Source organism: Cottoperca gobio, chromosome 14, assembly GCF_900634415.1.
Source record: "Cottoperca gobio chromosome 14, fCotGob3.1, whole genome shotgun sequence".
NCBI lineage: Eukaryota > Metazoa > Chordata > Actinopteri > Perciformes > Bovichtidae > Cottoperca > Cottoperca gobio.
The window spans coordinates 15988072-16004692 of record NC_041368.1 but is presented as its reverse complement, the minus strand read 5'-3'; the positions used below and the strand labels follow the sequence as shown (position 1 = coordinate 16004692).

General features: G+C 43.5%; 1 protein-coding gene across 1 annotated transcript; it reads right to left on the bottom strand.

Annotated features, from left to right (window-relative positions):
* Window positions 1–13505: 13505 nt before the first annotated feature.
* On the bottom strand, window positions 13506–16331 carry LOC115018453 (protein FAM111A-like). The gene is made up of 5 exons (XM_029447381.1): window positions 16303–16331; window positions 14822–14922; window positions 14554–14604; window positions 14249–14347; window positions 13506–14150 (listed from the first exon to the last, which is right to left on the bottom strand). The coding sequence occupies exons 2-5, from the start codon at window positions 14873–14875 to the stop codon at window positions 13530–13532; spliced, it is 825 nt and encodes a 274-aa protein (XP_029303241.1). The 5' UTR covers window positions 14876–14922; window positions 16303–16331; the 3' UTR covers window positions 13506–13529.
* Window positions 16332–16621: the final 290 nt, after the last annotated feature.

Below are 16621 nucleotides of genomic sequence, written 5' to 3'. Positions count from 1 at the left end.
AATGTTTGGTGTGTGCTGCTTTCTCCTTGTTTCATACAGGCTGCTTTGTGATTTTAAAAATTCAGTTTATTCTTTAATGTGGAATCCAATGAAGAAACGACACCCCCTGTGGGAGGTGATGGAGATCCAAAGAAAGAATAAAGCATCAAACTGTCTAAATATCGCCACCTGATGTTCAGTCCGACTCACAGCAGGAAAGCACAAACCAGTACGGGCTCTTGGAGGAAGAGTGACAGAGGGTCTGGTCCATCAAATACAAATTAAAATGGTTGAATAATAAATCTTTGATGCACGAAACCAAATAAAGAAATCCTGTAATTCATGGTGTGACATTCACATTCAATACAATTAATGATACTTTACATAAAAGTAATACATTATGTCCAGCTCGTGCCACTCTTTATTTATCTACACTATCAAACTCAAAATCAGTGTCAGAGATATCAAAGTGACAGATTTTCAATTAGTTTAATATTTCATTCATACATGAGAGCAAAGAATAAATAAAAACAACCACAATCCAAATCCAAATAAAAAGGAAATCACTTTTATTTAATATCGAAGAATCATAATTATTATATTATTTGATCAGACACGACCCGTTTGAAATGAACACAATAATAGTATGTCTATATCATTTTACAATATTAAATATTGTACAATTGTTTTTAAATGTAATACATTTCTTAAAATAAGAAAAAAACAATCTCAGATTTCGATTTTATTATACATAGCCCAAAGACATGAGATACAAAAAGGTATAAAGTAGGTCATAGAGAATGAAGACAATATTTTAGATTTATATTTTTAATCTGATATATTCTTTTTTTTAAACATAAAAAACATTTCTGATAGTGATCAAGACATGTACTAAACCAAACAGTTTACGATCAGTGATCTATTGTGGTCAAACTATCCGGTGTGTCTAAACATTACAGAAACATTACATCATTACTTAAGAAAAATAATGTGTGTCTGCATCCTGTGATTCTTCACTCCAAAATGTAATGGGTTCTTCCTTGTCCCATGATTCACAATCCACCAATTTTCATAAAAATCAGGCCAATAGTTTTTCAGAAATTACAAATTCATCTACACATCTATGCTTGGACTGCTGCCCTTCTACATATCCACTTACATATCACACAAACAGTACAGCTACGGGCTACGATCTCAGAACTACATCACTCTGTCTGTCCCCTCAATTCGCACTCAACCTGGAACACGCTTCAGCAGGAACTGAAGCTGTCCAGGCTTGATACCCCTAGGAGATTTTAAACTCATTTAAAAGAATCAGGAGAAATCATCTGTCGGTGTTTGTTCTTGCAACACCTAATTCTACGCACTTTGCACTTTCAATGACGATGTTTTATTTGACTGTTGCCTCTGTGTTTAGTCTCCTGTCTGTCTGTAACTTTGTATGGTACTTTTACCATCTGATCAGGTCTCTCTTGGGAATGAGACCCTGCTTCTCAATGAGATTTTACCTGTATAAATAAAGGCTAAATAAATACTCTATGACACTCTGGGTTTCTCTCTTTGCATTGTCGGGGGCATATCCGCCTGAATGCATTGCAACAACATTGCAGTGCTCATCAAAGACAGGAGAACCAGATGAGCCAGAATAAAAACAAGTCTCATAACTTAGAGCCCGTCTGTGTATGCCAGATTCTGCCACACCCTCAAAAAACTGGTGAGTAACCAACTGAATATGCCCTTGATTGTAAGGACAGTCTTCTGCCAGAGATTCGACTTTGCATTTCACAACCTGGCTCAGGTTTTCAGTCGGAATAATAAAGCATGAATCCATCTTTTTCACACCACCATAAGGATGCCCAATGATGCAAATTCAACCACGTTGGGGAAGGAATCCAAAGTGTGTTAACAGAACATCAGGCAATTCCTGATCAGTACAGAGCTTCAACAAAGCCCAATCATACATGTGCCCGGACACATCACACCAGTACTCAAAGCCAACAACCTCTTCCACTAACACTGCGTCTTCCACTAACACTCTGTCTTCCACTAACACTCTGTCTTCCATCTGGTCTAGACTTTCATGAGAGAAATGGACAGTGACGTTCTCATGAAGATGATGTGTACGCTCATCATAAATATCTTTAATTACGTGGGCATTTGTGAGATTTTGTGGCCATCTCAGATTTCGATTTTATTAGACATAGCTCAAAGACATGAGATAAAAAAGGTATAAAGTAGGTAACTGAGGCTGAATACAATATTTTAGATATTTTTTCAACCTCATGTATTTAAAAAATAAATTTTAAAAGTTACATAAAAAACATTTCTGATAGTGACCAAGACATGTACTGAACCAGACAGTTTACGATCAGTGATCTATTGTGGTCAAACTATCCGATGTGTCTAAACATTACAGAAACATTACATCATTACTTATGTGACCCACATGGGCCTGACCCAACACCTATATACTTGTGATAAGATAAAACCGGCCGATAATATATCTATAAGACCTCAAACTAAATTCTCTTAGTTTTTTCAAATCTAAGAGGGCGATGGAGGACAGTGCAGTCATATATGAGCCAGCACATAACCCAAATACACAAATATTATTTAAAGATAGTTTTAAGAATCGTGATTTGACAGATGGTTGCTGAACAAAAATGGTACAAAATATAATATTGACAAAAACGAGCACAGATAACAGGCGGCTAAAATGACTATGGAGAAACCATAGTTGCCTTTATCCTAAAACTGATGACGGTTACTTAAAACAACTAGAAAGGCACTCTGAGAGCTCAGAACTCGGCCAAAGTCGCTTCCATCATGTAATAAGAAAAATAATGTGTGTCCGTCCTGTGATTCTTCACTCCAAAATGTAATGGGTTCTTCCTTGTCCCATGATTCACAATCCACCAAGTTTCATGAAAATCAGGGGAGTAGTTTTTCAGAAATCCTGCTCACAGACAAACAAATCAACAAACCAAACCAAAACCAAAACCCTAACCTCCTAGACATAAGTATCCTGATTAATGAAACAAACATAGCAGACTTTGTTGCACACTGCTAAAGCTGTTCACACTGTATCTTTTGTCAGCTTTGTAACCATCTGTGCCAACTCAACCACTGTCCATTGGGACAGGTTCTTCTCTCTGAGACAAGAGTTGAAAGAACACATTCAGACGCGGGTACTTTATGACCTCTGGATTGTTTGCTGCATCTTTGAAACTCGGGAGATTTCTGCTCTCAACCAGTTTCTTCACATTGCTGATCACGTCTTGGTGATGTTTACAATCGCAAGCCAAGTATTCCTCCAACACATCAAACTTTTTTTTTTCCACCATTTGGACGATGACGTGTTCGATAATGAAGGACAAAGGATAACCGTACTCTATGACACTCTGGGTTTCTCTCTTTGCATTGTCGGGGGCATATCCGCCTGAATGCATTGCAACAACATTGCAGTGCTCATCAAAGACAGGAGAACCAGATGAGCCAAAATAAAAACAAGTCTCATAAGTTAGAGCCTGTCTGTGTATGCCAGATTCTGCCAAACCCTCAAAAAACTGGCGAGTAACCAACTGAATATGCCCTTGATTGTAAGGATAGTCTTCCGCCAGAAATCCCTCTTGACCTTTAACAACCTGGCTCCGGTTTTCAGTCGGAATAATAAAGCATGGATCCATCTTTTTCACACCACCATAAGGATGCCCAATGATGCAAATTCCACCACGTTGGGGAAGGAATCCAAAGTGTGTTAACAGAACATCAGGCAATTCCTGATCAGTACAGAGCTTCAACAAAGCCCAATCACATCACGACAGAACTCAAAGCCAACAACCTCTTCCACCAACACTCTGTCTCCCACCAACACTGCGTCTTCCACTAACACTGCGTCTTCCATCTGGTCTAGACTTTCATAAGAGAAATGGACAGTGACGTTCCCACGAAGATGATTTGAACTCTCATCATAAATGCCTTTAATTACGTGGGCATTTGTGAGGACATACTTTCCAAATAGGAGAAAGCCACTTCCTTCTGCTCTCCCATTTATTCTCACATGACAAACAGAATTACTAAGTTCCATCAGTCTCTTCATTGTTTTCACTTCCCTGCACGTCTGATCGTTCTTTCCGTAACCTACACGGAAGAGACTCTGGATACGAGAAAGTTTAGATCCTTTCAGAGTTTTTATCCCTTTCACCAAATGTTGAAACTGTGAACGTAGGTCATTCCTTATCTTGGCTTCCTTTGTGGTCAGATATCTGAGATTCATTTTGCGTCATGTAATCATCATCAAGACTGCCAGGCTGACTTTCTGGTGGATTTGACTTATTGACCAGTCTGATAGTGAAACAGTACTAACAGGCCTAACTAACTAACAGGCCCTTCTGAACTTTTTTTCTGGCCCGCAAGAGGTTGCCTGCAAATCAGACTGGCATGTATAGCATAAATAAAACCATGGCCTGATTCACACCATTCCACTCCGAGACGCAGCGGCGTCCGGTTGGTGGGGCGCAGCATGAGTGTCTCAGGATTGCCCTTACCACTTATGAGCCAAACTATGTTGAAATAGCTAAATCAAGGCAGTGTAATTTCTCTCACTGATATAAACAGGCTCAACATGACAGAAGTCTGATATGTTTGTTAGTTCTATAGTAGTACCTGATTTAGGCATGTAATGCATTCTTAGTGTAAATGCAAAGACAGATCTGTTTTATGATTCAAACAAGCCTGTCAGGACAGACAGACGAGGACCCAGGAGCGCAATTTCGAGATCAAGGATTTATTGAAACACACACACAACAGGACCGAATGAGGCACGGCAGTAGTACAGTTCAGGGATATTCTAAACAGAATTCCTCTGAGCGGTCAGAGTCCATATCCTCAGCGGCACCGTCTCCATCAGAAGACTCGACATCCGAGGGCCCCAGCTCAGAACCAGGTTCAGGGTCAGGACTAGACACCGGAGCAGAGGCAGCAGGGCCTGGAAGTGGATCTACATGGCAAGAAGCCCTGCGCCGACCTCGTCGGAGAGATGGCTGGTCAGGGTGTTGGCGATGGAATTCAGTGATGAGGGCCGGATCCACAATTCTTCCAGCGGGAACCCAAGACCTCTCTTCAGGACCATAACCCTCCCAGTCCACCAGATATTGGATGCCCCTACCCCTTCGTCGAGAGCGGAGCAGTCGCCGGACCGTGTAGACGGGGCCACCGTCGAGGAAGCGCGGAGGAGGAGGCGGTGGTGCTGCTGGGACCAGTGGGCTCTCATGTACAAGTCTGAGCTTGGAGACGTGGAAGGTGGGATGTACCTTCATGGTCTTGGGTAGCAGTAGTCGGACTGCCGTAGGGCTGATGACCCTCTGTATGGGAAAGGGTCCAATGAAGCGAGGCGCCAGTTTCCGCGACTCCACCCGCAGTGGTATATCTTGAGCCGACAACCAGACCTTCTGTCCGACATGGTAAACTGGTGCTGGGGTCCTCCTCCGGTTAGCTCCGATAGCATAGCTTGCACTGGACTTCAGGAGTGTGGCGCGAGCCTGGGCCCATGTGCGGCGGCAGCGGCGGGCATAGGCGAGCGCAGAGGGACAGGTAGCATCTCCCTTCTGACTGGTAAACAGAGGTGGTTGATATCCATAAACACATTGAAAGGGGGAGAGTCCGGTGGCAGAACTGGTGAGTGAGTTGTGGGCATATTCTACCCAGAGAAGATGTTGGGCCCAAGCACGGGGGTTGCGTGAGGTCACACACCTCAGTGCCTTCTTCAGCTCCTGGTTCATGCGCTCCGTTTGACCATTCGACTGTGGGTGGAATCCCGATGACAGACTGGCGGTGGCCCCAAGAAGGTTGCAGAATTCCTTCCAGAAGGCCGCAGAGAATTGAGGGCCTCGGTCTGACATAATATCCCTGGGCAGACCATGGACTCGAAACACATGTTCCAAGACCACCCGGGCGGTCTCCTTTGCAGTTGGCAGCTTTGGGAGGGGCACGAAGTGGGTCATTTTACTGAAGCGGTCAACGATGGTGAGGACGACAGTGTTTCCTTCAGATTGCGGAAGGCCCGTAACGAAGTCCAGGGAGATATGGGACCAGGGTCGCATGGGCACTGGCAGAGGCTGGAGTAACCCAGCTGGGGGCTGACTGGGGGTCTTGTGCTGGTTGCAAGTGGGGCAAGCTCTAACAAACTCCTGGATATCTTTCCTCATCAACGGCCACCAGAAACGTTGGGAGAGCAGATGGAGGGTGCGTGTGATTCCGGGGTGACAGGCCAGGCGAGAGTCGTGCCCCCACTGAATCACCTGAGACCTCAGATCTGCTGGGACAAAGAGACGGTTAGAGGGGCATGCACTGGGGCTCGGCTGGTTCCGGATGGCTTCTCTGACCTGCTCCTCAATGTCCCAGGTCAAGGCAGCAACAACACAGGGGCTTGGGAGGATGGTTGTCGACTCCTCATTGGATGCCTCATCCTTCTGAAACATCCTGGAGAGTGCGTCGGGCTTGATATTGCGGGAGCCAGGACGGTAGGAGAGCGTGAAGTTAAAACGGGTGAAGAATAATGACCACCGACGCTGGCGGGAGTTCAGCCTCCTGGCTGTCTGGATATACTCCAGGTTTTTATGGTCTGTTCAGACCACAAACAGAACTTTAGACCCCTCCAACCAGTGGTGCCACTCCTCGAGGGCGAGCTTGACGGCCAGTAGCTCGCGGTTGCCGATGTCGTAGTTGCATTCTGCTGGAGTCAGTCTACGGGAGTAAAAGGCACAGGGGTGCATCTTGCCATCCTCTGCTGCTCGTTGGGAAAGCACCGCTCCAACTCCTACATCCGAAGCATCCACCTCCACCACAAACTGCCGTCCAGCGTCAGGCATTTGGAGAATAGGGCCTGAGGTGAAACGAGCTTTGAGGGTCTTGAAGGCTTTGTCAGCGGCTGCTGTCCACTGAAACAGCTGTTTCACGCTGGTCAGCGCAGTGAGTGGTGCTGCCACTGTGCTGTAACCCGGATGAATCTCCTATAAAAGTTGGCGAACCCCAGGAACTGCTGCAGTTTCTTACGGGTCTCTGGAACCGGCCACGACACCACAGCAGACACCTTTGCAGGATCCATTTGAACGCTGCCTTCGGTCACCACATAACCTAGGAATGAGACAGACTTGGCGTGGAACTCGCACTTCTCTGCCTTCACGAAGAGAGAGTTCTCCAGCAACCGGCGTAGCACCAACTGGACATGGTGAGTGTGTTCTGTCTGAGTCTTTGAAAAGATCAAAATGTCGTCAAGGTAAACGAAAACAAACTTATTGAGCATGTCTCTGAGAATGTCGTTTACCAGCGCCTGGAACACTCCCGGGGCATTGGTGAGAGCGAACGGTATGACGAGATATTCGTAGTGTCCTGTTGGAGTGTTGAACGCAGTCTTCCACTCGTCACCCTCTCTCATCCGCACCAGATGGTAGGCATTCCGCAGGTCTAGCTTGGTGAACACTGTGGCCCCTTGCAGCAGTTCAAAGGCGGAGGAGAGTACGGGTAGAGGATAACGATTCTTGACTGTAATGTCGTTCAAGCCCCGGTAATCGATGCACGGACGGAGAGAGCCATCCTTTTTTCCGACAAAGAAGAATCCCGCTCCCGCGGAGGAAGATGATGGACAGATTATGCCGGTGGCCAGTGAGTCGTTTATGTAGTCCTCCATGGCTTTTCTTTCTGGGGCTGACAGCGAGCGGAGACGGCCCTTCGGGGGTGTGGTGCCAGGCAGAAGGTCGATGGCGCAGTCATATGGTCTGAGACGTGGCCTTGGACTTGTTGAACACCTCTCTCAAGTTGTGATAACAGGCAGGAACATTGGATATGTCGGGGGCGGTGCTGGAAGCTCCCCGGTCGATTGGCAAGATGGCTCCCTTTAGGCAGGTCCGATGGCAGCCCCTCCCCCACTCGCGTATTGTGCCTGTTTCCCAGTCAAGTTGGGGGTTATGAAGACGGAGCCACGGAAATCCAAGGATGAGTGGTTGGCCGGGTAAGGGTAGGAGATGGAACTGGATGGACTCCTGGTGGTTTCCTGACAGCAGAATAGGCACAGGGGCCGTGATGTGAGTGATGGTGCCGAGACGGTGTCCATCCAGGGCTCGTGCAGGAACGGGTGGAGTGAGTTGTTGACGGTTCACGCCCAGTTGCCGCGCGAGCTCTGTGTCCATTATGTTTGTTTCGGCTCCGGAATCCACTAGGGCGGCCAGGGTGTGAGTTGTGTCGGAAAGTCGAAGGCGGAGCTGAAGCAGGGGTTTTCGGATGGGGGGAGACTGAAGATGTATTGAGCTCACCCGGATCTCCCCTACACCTGGTGAGCTGCGGCTTTTGACGGGCTTGACAGGCGGGGGGTGGAACGTGGAGGACTCCCCCCGAATGCGGATGGCTGGTTGACTCAGACGCCCTCTCTCTCTTCTGCGGGTCTGGATACGCCGATCAATGCGAACGGCAAGGGCAATGGCGTCTTGGGCTGCTCATGAGAGACGAGCTCGTCTTTAATGTAGTCCGCCAGGCTGTGGCAAATTCAATTCCGGTAAATGTCTAGCATTTGTATTACCTTCACACTTTTCTAGAAAAACATAATCATATCTAGCTGTTGTCGATAACGTACAGCTGCTACATCATTAAACCTCAACTTTAACGATTGGTGAGTAAACTTATGAAACTATTGTTGAGGTTTTTGCTAGGAGTATCTTTCACCTATCAGCATGGCTTCCTGTAACAATACCTGCTTAACCACTGTGGCAACTCAACATAGAACAAATCCACTCTCCCTTGTGTGTACAATATTGAGTACACATTGTTTTCACATTTCTATATTGTTCTTGTTATTGTATATTGTTCCATATTTCTCATATTCTCGCCGTATAATGCACAAAGCAGCCAACTGCCATTTCCTTCAAAACGATCAAAAACCTGTGTAGCTTTTCAAAAATGTCCGTTTTCAAAACTCAACAAGGTCCGTAACTACTTTTGCTGTCTCTTCTTTAGTTGTCACAGAGCTGTTTAAAGAAAGTTATTTTAGGTTGAACTCACCAGAACCTTGCGAAGTGCGAACTGAGTTCATCTGACAGCCACTTTGCGTGGGTGTTTATTTATGGACAAATGTTACGCCTTATGTGGTGTGACGTGACGGATATACGGTCGATGGGCGGCTGCTTCTGTGATAGGGTTGCTTTAAATTACACGTTTAGACCTAATGTAGAGCTGAATATGTTATTTATTTTTCAATTAATCAGATTAACCGGATTATACTGATAGACATAGAAAGTATTTGCTCATATTAATAGTGGAGAACATCTGCAAGTGACACGTGACGTTTGTTGTGTTATAATCCATCCATCCATCCATCGTCTACCGCTTATCCGGGATCGGGTCGCGGGGGCAGCAGCTCCAGTAAGGAACCCCAATCTTCCCTTCTCCGGGCCAGTGAGGAGATATAATCTCTCCACCGAGTCCTGGGTCTTCCCCGGGGTCTCCTCCCAGCTGGACGTGCCTGGAACACCTCCCTAGGGAGGCGCCCAGGTGGCATCCTTACTAGATGCCCGAACCACCTCAACTGGCTCCTTTCAACGTAAAGGAGCAGCGGCTCTACTCCGAGTCTCTCACGGATAGCTGAGCTTCTCACCCTATCTCTAAGGGAGACGCCAGCCACCCGTCTGAGAAAACACATTTCGGCCGCTTGTACCTGTGATCTCGTTCTTTCGGTCATGACCCAGCCTTCATGACCATAGGTGAGGGTAGGAACGAAGATCGACCGGTAGATTGAGAGCTTTGCCTTCTGGCTCAGCTCTCTTTTCGTCACAACGGTGCGGTAAAGTGACTGTAATACCGCCCCCGCTGCTCCGATTCTCCGGCCAATCTCTCGCTCCATCGTCCCCTCACTCGCGAACAAGACCCCGAGGTACTTGAACTCCTTCACTTGGGGTAATGGCTCATTCCCTACCCGGAGTAGGCAATCCACCGGTTTCCTGCTGAGAGCCATGGCCTCAGATTTGGAGGTGCTGATCCTCATCCCAACCGCTGCACACTCGGCTGCGAACCGATCCAGTGACTGTTGAAGGTCACAGACCGATGATGCCATAAAAACCACATCATCTGCAAAGAGCAGCGATGAGATCCTCAGGTCACCGAACTGCAACCCCTCTCCTCCACGACTACGCCTCGATATCCTATCCATGAAAATCACGAACAGGATTGGTGATAAAGCGCAGCCCTGGCGGAGGCCAACATTCACGGGAAACGAGTCCGACTTACTGCCGAGTATCCGGACACAACTCTCGCTTTGGGCGTACAGGGATTGGATGGCCCTCAAAAGTGACCCCCTCACCCCATACTCCCGCAGCACCTCCCACAGTATCAACCGGTCATACGCCTTCTCCAAATCCACAAAACACATGTAGACCGGATGGGCGTACTCCCAGGCCCCCTCCAGGATCCTTGTGAGAGTGAAGAGTTGGTCTGTTGTTCCACGACCAGGACGGAATCCGCATTGTTCCTCTTCAATCAGAGGTTCGACTACCGGCCGAACCCTCCTTTCCAGTACCTTGGAGTAGACTTTACCAGGGAGGCTGAGAAGTGTGATACCCCTGTAGTTGGCACACACTCTCTGGTCCCCCTTTTTAAATAGGGGAACCACCACCCCGGTCTGCCAACCCGTCCCAGACTTCCACGCAATGTTGACAATGTCAACAGGCTGCTTTGTGATTTTAAAAATTAAGTTTATTCTTTAATGTGGAATCCAATGAAGAAACGACACCCCCTGTGGGAGGTGATGGAGATCCAAAGAAAGAATAAAGCATCAAACTGTCTAAATATCGCCACCTGATGTTCAGTCCGACTCACAGCAGGAAAGCACAAACCAGTACGGGCTCTTGGAGGAAGAGTGACAGAGGGTCTGGTCCATCAAATACAAATTAAAATGGTTGAATAATAAATCTTTGATGCACGAAACCAAATAAAGAAATCCTGTAATTCATGGTGTGACAGTCATTCACATTCAATACAATTAATGATACTTTACATAAAAGTAATACATTATGTCCAGCTCGTGCCACTCTTTATTTATCTACACTATCAAACTCAAAATCAGTGTCAGAGATATCAAAGTGACAGATTTTCAATTAGTTTAATATTTCATTCATACATGAGAGCAAAGAATACATAAAAACAACCACAATCCAAATCCAAATAAAAAGGAAATCACTTTTATTTAATATCGAAGAATCATAATTATTATATTATTTGACCAGACACGACCCGTTTGAAATGAACACAATAATAATATGTCTATATCATTTTACAATATTAAATATTGTTAAATTGTTTTTAAATGTAATACATTTCTTAAAATAAGAAAAAAACAATCTCAGATTTCGATTTTATTATACATAGACCAAAGACATGAGATACAAAAAGGTATAAAGTAGGTCATAGAGAATGAAAACAATATTTTAGATTTATATTTTTAATCTGATATATTCTTTTTTTTAAACATAAAAAACATTTCTGATAGTGACCAAGACATGTACTAAACCAAACAGTTTACGATCAGTGATCTATTGTGGTCAAACTATCCGATGTGTCTAAACATTACAGAAACATTACATCATTACTTATGTGACCCACATGGGCCTGACCCAACACCTATATACTTGTGATAAGATAAAACCGGCCGATAATATATCTATAAGACCTCAAACTAAATTCTCTTAGTTTTTTCAAATCTAAGAGGGCGATGGAGGACAGTGCAGTCATATATGACCCAAATACACAAATATTATTTAAAGATAGTTTTAAGAATCGTGATTTGACAGATGGTTGCTGAACAAAAATGGTACAAAATATAATATTGACAAAAACGAGCACAGATAACAGGCGGCTAAAATGACTATGGAGAAACCATAGTTGCCTTTATCCTAAAACTGATGACGGTTACTTAAAACAACTAGAAAGGCACTCAAAGAGCTCAGAACTCGGCCAAAGTCGCTTCCATCATGTAATAAGAAAAATAATGTGTGTCCGTCCTGTGATTCTTCACTCCAAAATGTAATGGGTTCTTCCTTGTCCCATGATTCACAATCCACCAAGTTTCATGAAAATCAGGGGAGTAGTTTTTCAGAAATCCTGCTCACAGACAAACAAATCAACAAACCGAACCAAAACCAAAACCCTAACCTCCTAGACATAAGTATCCTGATAAATGAAACAAACATAGCAGACTTTGTTGCACACTGCTAAAACTGTTCGCACTGTATCTTTTGTCAGCTTTGTAACCATCTGTGCCAACTCAATCACTGTCCATTGGGACAGGTTCTTCTCTCTGAGACAAGAGTTGAAAGAACTCCTTCAGACGCGGGTACATTGTGACCTCTGGATTGTTTGCTGCATCTTTGAAACTCGGGAGAATTCTGCTCTCAACCAGTTTCTTCACATTGCTGATCACGTCTTGGTGATGTTTACAATCGCAAGCCAAGTATTCCTCCAACACATCAAACTTTTCTTTTTCCACCATTTGGACGATGACGTGTTCGATAATGAAGGACAAAGGATAACCGTAGTCTATGACACTCTGGGTTTCTCTCTTTGCATTGTTGGGGGCATATCCGCCTGAATGCATTGCAACAACATTGCAGTGCTCATCAAAGACAGGAGAACCAGATGAGCCAAAATAAAAACAAGTCTCATAAGTTAGAGCCTGTCTGTTTTTGCCAGATTCTGACAAAACCTCAAAAAACTGGTGAGTAACCAACTGAATATGCCCTTGATTGTAAGGACAGTCTTCCGCCAGAGATCCCTCTTGACCTTTCACAACCTGGCTCCGGTTTTCAGTCGGAATAATAAAGCATGGATCCATCTTTTTCACACCACCATAAGGATGCCCAATGATGCAAATTCCACCACGTTGGGGAAGGAATCCAAAGTGTGTTAACAGAACACCAGGCAATTTCTGATCAGTACAGAGCTTCAACAAAGCCCAATCATACATGTGCCCGGACACATCACAACAGAACTCAAAGCCAACAACCTCTTCCACTAACACTGCGTCTTCCATCTGGTCTAGACTTTCATAAGAGAAATGGACAGTGACGTTCTCACGAAGATGATTTGTACGCTCATCATAAATGCCTTTAATTACGTGGGCATTTGTGAGGACATACTTTCCAAATAGGAGAAAGCCACTTCCTCCTGCGCTCCCATTTATTCTCACATGACAAACAGAATTACTAAGTTCCATCAGTCTCTTCATTGTTTTCACTTCCCTGCACGTCTGATCGTTCTTTCCGTAATCTACACGGAAGAGACTCTGGATACGAGAAAGTTTAGATCCTTTCAGAGTTTTCATCCCTTTCACCAAATCTTGAAACTGTGAACGTAGGTCATTCCTTATCTTTCTTGAATCAGGTATTTCCCACACCATGTTTTCTTTTGGTGTGTTGTCGTTCACTGAGTCAGTTGTGGTAGACTGCTGTGGAGGATCTTGGCTTCCTTTGTGGTCAGATATCTGAGATTCATTTTGCGTCATGTAATCATCATCAAGACTGCCAGGCCTGACTTTCTGGTAGATTTAACTTATTGACCAGTCTGATCGTGAAACTTTCACCATCATAATTATTGACTAGATCGGACATTTCAGTGATTGAATCAGTGTTTGTGTATAGCTCGCAGTTCTTTTTGAATACAGTTTTCAGTAAACGACCATCTCTTCTTAGAGCTTGCTTCACTTTTTCACCTTTGTATGCATAAACAGTCATTTCCTGAATTTCTGTTTTCAGTGCTGGGTTTCTTATGATATTCGCTACATTTTTATCTCCCCTCGTCCGTAAATGAAACGTCACAAGATCGCCAGACGACCTCTTTCTTTGGTAATGAACAGGGACACGAACTGGTTTCTTCTCGTCAACAGCTTTAACAGCTTTAAGAAACATGACAGTCAGTCGTGTACCTTTAATTAAGCAGCATGGAAAGTGTGAACTGATAGCTTTTCCATCTTTTACAATAACAAGCTCTTTGTTTTGATTATTTCCTGCGATTTCTGTAAACTGTTGACTTCTCTTAAGCGACTCCTCAATGGTTCCTGCTTTAGTGCAGGTAAGGTTTCTGGTTTTCTTGTCAAAGCGCCACGTAAAAGAATGAGTTTCATGCGGCTCCTTGTCCTAGGAATGAAACACAATTATGTTTCATTTAATTTAATTACAATAAAACGTATTTTTCTCCGTTAAAACAATAACACTTTTAAACCATTGTTTGCTACCTGTGTATCCAAAGGCTTGCTCTGGCCTGGAGTCGATCCCATCTGGTTTTGGACAAGAGGTGATGTAGACCCATGAGGGGTCGGCAACTCATCACAGGGCTGACACATTAGAGAGAAACAACACTTAAACCTTCAGCTCAAAAACGTGGCTGAAGTAAAATGAAAACACAAACTTAATTGATTTTTATCATGTGATGCAAATATCAAAGGAAATGTCTTTTTGTTAGACATGTAAAATATGTCTCTGTGTATACTTTCTATAACTTTTATATGCCAACACAGATACAGAATAAAATATGACAAACCTCTTGAACAGGAAGTTGACTGCTTCCCCCATTCTCGTCGTCTGTCTTTTTCTGAAAATAACAGACAGAAATGTTAGTAATAGCAATGTATCAAGGAATAAGACTACTGACCAGTTATTTTTATTCATCAATTCCTTGATAAGAGATACAGAGCTAGACAAAATTGACAAACCCATATAAATCAGTATAAACTTTTAGTGAAAGCACATAATTATCTTGAAACAGCTTGAAATAAACAGACAAGATTTGAACAGGAGAAAATTAGTACCTTAAAAAATTTGTCAATAGGTCCCTTCTTTAAGGGCTTCAACTTTGGTCCCATTTGTTTATGTGAGGTTTCCGGCAGAAGCCAAAAAGAACGTGATGAACCTTTAGGAAAAGGCAAAGAAATAGGATTAATTTCTAATTAATTACAGTACACATGAAATAATTTTAGTGTATTGATGATGATTTGTGATTTACTTTACTGAAAGCATAACATTAAAACAACAAAAGTAAGGTTGCCATGACTCTTGTGTAATATCACAGGCAATCAAAACCACAATTAATGCTTTTTCTCAGTACTTTAGGCCAGGCCCTTCTGAACTTTTTTTCTGGCCCGCAAGAGTTTGCCTGCAAATCAGACTGGCATGTATAGTATAAATAAAACCATGGCTTGATTGACACCATTCCACTCCGAGCCGCAGCGGCGTCTGGTTGGTGCGGCGCAGCATGAGTGTCTCAGGATTGCCCTTACCACTTATGAGCCAAACTATGTTGAAATAGCTAAATCAAGGCAGTGTAATTTCTCTCACTGATTTAAACAGGCTCAACATGACAGAAGTCTGATATGTTTGTTAGTTCTATAGTAGTACCTGATTTAGGCATGTAATGCATTCTTAGTGTAAATGCAAAGACAGATCTGTTTTATGATTCAAACAAGCCTACTTACTGTTAAATTGTAAACATGTATCCAAGATATGTATGTTATTGTGAGTCTGATGCTACTGTTTTACTATGTTCTATTTGTATTTAGTATTTCATTTTATGGATATGGACTTGTTTTCAAAGCACCTTATGTATGCTTGGAAGTGTTGAGGATATTATAAACAGAGCTACTTACTGGTAATGTGATAAATACTGTTTTATTATATTCATATTTATTTCTACATTAGTGGACATGGAGCTGTTGGGAAAAAACCTCATGTCTCCTTGGTTTTAAAGATGCTACATTTTGCACTTTTGTGTCAAACCTTGTAACCACAGCTTTCCTACTGTTTTGAATGGACTGGTTGCTTTCTGCAATGAATTATGGTGATACAATTAAAGTGAAAAAAAGTGATGCACGTGACTAGTTCATTTCATGTATTAGTAACTATTAACACTACTATAAGTAAGAGTTATTTGTAGTGATTCATTGACAAAGTATTGCGTGGTCCACAAACCGGCAGTGATTTTCCTATTTGTCCAAAAGCCCTGATTGGGGCTGTGTCAAATTCAATTCCGGTAAATGTCTGGCATTTGTATTACCTTCACACTTTTCTGGAAAAACATAATCATATCTCGCTGTTGTCGATAACGTACAGCTCCTACATCATTAAACCTCAACTTTAACAATTGGTGAGTAAACTTATGAAACTATTGTTGAGGTTTTTGCTAGGAGTATCTTTCACCTATCAGCATGGCTTCCTGTAACAATACAAAACTTTGCTGTCTCTTCTTTAGTTGTTACAGAGCTGTTTAAAGAAAATTATTTTAGGTTGAACTCACCAGAACCTCGCGAATCCGAACTAACTGTCACTTTGCGCGGGGGTTGACTTTTGAACACATTTTACGCGCCTTTTGTGGTGTGACGTAGAGGATGTAGTCTATGTCCGCCTTGTCCGGTCCTGCTGTGCTGTGATTGGCTCGTACACTTTGCCTCGACGTGGCCGAAGGACATTAGCTGTGAGTCCGACACTTAAATCCCGCCCTAGTCCTACTGTGTTGAGAGCGCAAGTGTACACTAAATAGTGTCAAATTACTTTAAATTACACGTTTAGACCTAATGTAGAGCTGAATATGTTATCTATTTTTCAATTAATCAGAT

Coding starts and splice junctions, on each gene's coding strand:
- LOC115018453 (XM_029447381.1), bottom strand. CDS start 14,875: ATGGGACCAAAGTTGAAGCCCTTAAAGAAGGGACCTATTGACAAATTT. Junction 14,605..14,821: donor CTATTGACAAATTTTTTAAG/GTACTAATTTTC, acceptor TGTTATTTTCAG/AAAAAGACAGACGACGAGAA. Junction 14,151..14,248: donor GCAAGCCTTTGGATACACAG/GTAGCAAACAAT, acceptor TTTCATTCCTAG/GACAAGGAGCCGCATGAAAC.